The 6,000-nt window shown below is 39.3% G+C and overlaps 1 protein-coding gene across 1 annotated transcript; it reads right to left on the bottom strand.

Moving 5' to 3' along the window:
- Nucleotides 1-2,702: 2,702 nt before the first annotated feature.
- Nucleotides 2,703-5,636, bottom strand: LOC109013150. Its single transcript, XM_018995134.2, has 2 exons — nucleotides 4,307-5,636; nucleotides 2,703-3,948 (listed from the first exon to the last, which is right to left on the bottom strand). The coding sequence occupies exons 1-2, from the start codon at nucleotides 5,515-5,517 to the stop codon at nucleotides 3,048-3,050; spliced, it is 2,112 nt and encodes a 703-aa protein (XP_018850679.1). The 5' UTR covers nucleotides 5,518-5,636; the 3' UTR covers nucleotides 2,703-3,047.
- Between the last annotated feature and the right edge of the window lie 364 nt (nucleotides 5,637-6,000).

Consider the following 6,000-nt stretch of genomic DNA (forward strand, 5'->3'; position numbering starts at 1 on the left):
AACTCTATAAAAATTCCTTCACAAAAATTACAATGCATACAATAGGAAGTAAAAATAAATGAACAGGGATTCATTCATTGACTTGGCTAAGGAGGGGATTGCTACAATAGTGGTGGGATTTAGCATTTATGAAAGGGAAATGCTTATTGAACCAATGGTTTACCGATGTTTGACCGATGTTTTTTTTTATGTTTTTATTTATTTTTATTTAGTGATTAAAAAAGTAAATATTATTTAGGCTTTGTGGTTCCTTAATTCCTCTCAATTCATCATTATAATTTATTTAAATCTCAACACAAAATATAATAAACAATTCAATTTTTTCAAATTTTAAAATAATAATAATATTAAAAAATAATATTTTAACAATATTTTATCATCTCAACTCAACTCAATTCACTTTAACATCCAAACATAATCTTAATTTATGTATTTTTTATAAAGGGTAGTGATAGGCTTACTATCATATTCCTATGCATATACTACCAAAAGGCATTTTAAATTTTTTTATTTTTTTTATCATTTTCTTTTAAGTATTTTTTTAACATTCTTAATCACTAAGAAAAAATTAAAAAATATATATATTTACTAATACACACTTTCTTAATCATTAAGTAAAATAAAAAAATTAAAAAAAAAATCAAATACAAAAAAAGTAATAAATAGATAATAATAAGATAGTAACCCTATCATTATTCTTTCTTTGTCGAATGTTGTTGTGATCCGCATCCGTGAAAGTCGCACTGCAACCATTTGTTCTGAAGTCGCTGGCGGCAATTTGAAAGAACACGCAACAGAATTGGCTTTTGAGTTACACACGCTGACGAAGCCAACAATAACTTAGGTTGAAGATAACTTTACCCCTATGCAGCATATGAATACATGACTATATATACATAACAAAGAAAGGGGATGGATGATGCACTTTTGTGTATGAGTTTGAGCCACATGCAATGCAAGTGTTAAACTATTAAGTGGTAAAAATAACGAGCTACCTCCAAAATTAATTAATTTTAAAAAAAAAGTGTTGATTAATTGGCCAAGTGGATTTTCTGTCAAAAATAGTGACTTGTCCTCCCTAGGACTAAAGTGAGGCAGCAGTGACGTGGATCAGAGTCAAGATGATTAAAAAGGGTCCTTCTAATAAAATAAAAACAACAGAAATATACCATCGGTGCATTCTATCAGTGCAACCCATCGTCCTTTTAGCATTTTCCGATTAAAAAACTATGATTATCAAGATGAGTAGCCACCCCGAATGCTTAGCTGCAAATAAAAGATGCTCAACCACGTGTTGTGGAAACAAATTTCACAAACACACCCTCAGTCTCTCCCATTCCCAAAACTAAAGACAAACCTCGTACACTTTATGCAGAGATAAAAATCTGATTAAATGCAAACTTAGGATAGTAGATCACAGAATCTAAGTACTGTCAAATGAATATTAAGTATGTTTGGATGGTGAGATAAGTTGAAAGTTAAATAAAATATTATTTTTAATATTATTATTATTTTAAAATTTTAAAAAGTTAGATTATTTATTATATTTTGTGTGAAAATTTAATAAAATTATAATAATAAGATAAAATAAAACATTTTCATTATCTAAACGGGAGCCAAGTGATGAGAAGTATGAGTGAGCCGATATGGTGCTTTCAATATTGTACTAATCTGTTACTTTTCTTTGCAGCAAAGAACTTATGACTGTTCCCCAAAAGAATCTTCATTGCACCATCTAAAGACAGAATCTTGACTGGATATCTGCATCAGATTTGCTTTTGCGAACGACAAATTATGGAGCACAACTTAAATATTTTCTCAAAAATTATCAGGATAGTCGTATGAGGTACAGTGACAAGGCATATTGGAAAGAAAAAATGACAGAGATGGTGAAAGTTGAACTCAAAACCTGTTTACTTAAAAAAAAAAAAAAAAAAAAAAAAAAAACTGTGTTAGGGATGACGGGTACTCGAAGACGTGAGATGCTTGATGTAAAAGGTGTAAAAAAATACATAACCACAAACGAGGCATCAGAATCGGCATTTTTTTTTTTCCTGAAGGGTGTTTCACAAAAATATGAAGTTCGAATGACCAAGAATGGAAAGAGAATAATTTTTTTTTATTGACACCGGGTGTCCTGAAACAGCATCCCAACTGATCCAGGAGTGCACAAGCTCTCGAGAATGAGTAAAGAGAGAATAATGTCAGGGAGAAATACACAAACCATATCAAATTATTAACCCGAATTACAGTCATTCCCTAAAAGCTATACTATCAATTTTAGCACTCTCTCCCAAATCACAATGTATTCTCTCCAAAATTAAAAAAAATAAAAATAAAAAGTACAAAAAAATAGAATGCAGTACCTGGAAACAAGAAGCATTGGAGCAAGAACAAAGAAGTTCAAGTATTCATTCATGAGAATTTAGTTGGGGACATTTTCGTTTGGTGACACTGCATTACCAATGGCAAAGCAAACCAAACAATTAGCAATCGAATCTGATGTCAATTGAGGTGGAAACAAAGAGTATGCCCAGAGTCAAAATGATCGTGTTTACTGAATCTATAAGAAGAATGTCAATCTTGTGCAGACCAAGAAGTAATGGAATCGAGTTGTGGTCTTTGATAGATCAGATGGCAACAGGAAATAATGTGGCCAAACAAATTAAAATTACATAAGAAAATATGCACCCACCGACAGATTATTCTACTTTCATCTTTGCATCATTAATCCTGAATCACAAACCCGAAATAGACATATAGCCATAAACTCTTTGTGACCTATATACCATTTATTTTCTTAACCAATATATGAACTGCACAAGCACACAATACACGAGTTCGAGCTTTTACAGTATCAGACCACTTTCATTTCCTATGACAGTAACAACAATATGACATATAAGAAGATAAAAATACAGTTCAATACTCATTATTATCTATCACAAAATACATATCACAAACCAAACAAAACAGACGCTAAAACAGAAACTTAAGAGACAAACCAAACCCGTTCCTTCAAAATTGTTTCTCCTTCCAGAAATTATTTATAATGGCTGTGAAGTTCTGATCTGCTGCTTGCTGTTGTCGGTAGGAAGCTGACCAGAAGTTTCTGGCAACACAACAGCAGTGGCTGGTGTCATGGTCTGGTATTGAGAATGCATTGTTGGTGCCAGCGGCTGAGTATAGTATATCTGGCCATGAGCAGGATCAGCAGCAAAGTCATAAGCATAATTAGCCGCAGCAGCTGAAGTAGGGGCCATTGATTGGGATGGGTGATGAATTTGAGAGTAACCAAGATATTGTTGCTGCTGCTGATGCTGATTAGAAGGAACTTGAACTAGTTGGGGAGCACCTGTGGTTGCTGTTCTGTAAGCACCCGCAGCCATTTCAGGTTTTGTCATGGTGGCATTCCTTGTGGGATTGTAAACTGCAGGAGGAGGGGCCATTGCAGCAGTGGGAGGGGTTTGAGGGCGGCTAGAAGGGACACCAGTGGCAGCTTCACTGATGTTAGATTGCTGCACAGACAAGTTGTACGCTTGGGCCTGCCTTGAGGGCACATAATATACTGAGTACTGCTGATCAAGTGGATTATGCTGGTGATGATGGTGCTGTTGTTGGGAAGGATAGACAGGGTAGTATGCCGAAATTGGCATAACCCCAGTGGGGGAATGGTGGACATAATGTGTGCCCTGCATGTATTGCTGCTGTTGGTGTTGGTGCTGTGTTTGCTGTAGTAACATCTGTTGTTGATCAAATTGGGATTGCAATACATAAGCAGAATCTGGAACCTGTGGTTGCATCTGGACTCGAGTGTTGGGATCAGAGATATTAAACTTTGGATCCACAGGGTTCGCAGGAACCCTCAGGGTTCCAGAGGGGATTTGAACCACTGAGTCTTGATAAACAGGTTTTAGGCGAGACAACGGATTGGTCATACTACTATCACTGTAGAATTAAAACAGACAAGTAAACCTAATTCAGGATTTGATCATTCCTCCATAAGAAACAAAACAGTCTAATCAAATTGATATTCTCATAATCGATTGGCTTTGTGATTTAATGAGCTTGTGCGATCCATTGCACAGTAGTTACAAATAATTTTATATATTCATGCAAAATCGAAAATTTCTTTTGAAGACTATAGTAGTAACATGAACTGGATGGATCAAGATGGTACGATAATTCATAACTTTACCGTTGGTGAATCCAGCCGCTAATTTATATTTCACGGGATTATCATTTTTGCTATTCATATATATATTTGGAAAGAGATTTTTTTAAGTATAATTAGTCGAAAAGGTACCTTGAAACTGAATCGGGGGAAGGTAAATCAAGGCCACCACTTGACTTCGGCTGGGATTGTGGGGGAAGAGTGTGAGGCTGTGACTGAGGGTGAGCAGCGGGCACTCTCCGATACCCAACCGGCACACCGTGGTCCGATCTTTCGTCATCCGAAACAACCCGATTTGGGTACTCACCGACGACCATCCCAGAACTCACTGACATAGCAGGTGCAACCGCTATATTCACCGGCATAGGAGGCGGGGAGGAAATAACGGAAAAACCCTCATCTTGCTTGGGCCCTGAAGAGACACTAATCTGAGCAAACTGCTCCTCTATCCCTACCTTCTGATCCAGCACCCTCCCCCCACCACCAACACTACCACCTCCATCCTCCACGTGGACCCGAATCGGCGGCAAGTTCGCGAGCGAAGGCGACGAAGAAGTGGACCCGAAAGACGATGTCGTTTCAAGCATGGGTGAATCCGGCACAGAGTGAACATCCTGGCCCTGCTTCGCACTCTTACCGTTCCCAAACGATCCGGGCTGAGCAGCCTCCAAATCTCTAGCACCGCCGGAGTCCAGGTTATTGCCACCAACGCTATCATCGTCCAGACCCAGCAAGCAATTGACCGAAGCGGGGTCGGAAAACCCTCGATTAAGCAAGCCGGCCGCGTTCAGAGCGTTCAAGAACCAGTCCTCGGACTTGGCGGAGTTTTCGAGAATCGGGCCGATAGATTGCGAGGAATCGGGCTTGAGGGGGAAGAGGAAGAGGCGGAGGCGAGAGGGTTTGATAGAATTGGAGGAAATACGATCGTACTCGTCGATCATGTTATCAAGGTCTTCATCGGTGGTGACAGAGATGAGGGAGTCGAGGTCCTCGTTCGGGAGCTGGTATTTGAGGGTGAAGGGGCGGTTATTGAGGAGGGTCTTGGAGAGGCGAGACGAGAGGTCCGAGAGGGAGGTGTGGCGGTCGACGACGACGATACGGGTGTCACCGCCGACGTAACAGAGCGACTTATCATGCGGGCGAGGGACGATGTGGCCGCCGTAGCTACACATGAGGCGGAGCTTGGCGGAGGTGGGGGCGTTGTTAGTGGGAAGAGTATCATCCCAAGAGTCCGTGTTGCGGGAGCGAGGGGAGGAGTCTAGGGAATCTGGGTAGGCGAGGTGAGGAGATACGGTGTTGGTGGCAGCGTTAGATAGAGACAGAGCCGGTTGTGTTGGTTCCATTGATGGACTTAGGAGGGTGGTGAGGTTTGGTGGTGGATGAGAGAGAGGGAGATAGTGGAAAAAGGGGGCGTTAGGGTGTGTGAGTTGATGCTCTTATAGTTACCACTACTCCACAACCTGGTATGTCTCTTCCAGCTGTTCCCTTTCCATTTTAAATAAAAATTAAATCAATGAAAATCATTTAATAGTTGAGTGGTAATTAATCGGGCTTATTTATAAATAGTACAAGTATTTAATTTAATTTTTCCTTTACTTTACTTGCAAACAAACAAGGACTATAGAGAGAGGGAGAGAGAAAATTGTGTACAGTCTGATATGGCTTTTACAGCTCGTTTACTGATTGGCTCCAGCTGGGACTGTGTATGACCAGTCAGCATGCCAATTAAAAAGAAAAACACAAAAATACTTCCAATTATATACTTTGATTGGGTCTAGTGGGCTTAGAAAATCTAGGAGCACAGTATCGCCATGTTCAACGGCTCT

The sequence above is a fragment of the Juglans regia genome, chromosome 13, assembly GCF_001411555.2.
Source record: "Juglans regia cultivar Chandler chromosome 13, Walnut 2.0, whole genome shotgun sequence".
Taxonomy (NCBI): domain Eukaryota; kingdom Viridiplantae; phylum Streptophyta; class Magnoliopsida; order Fagales; family Juglandaceae; genus Juglans; species Juglans regia.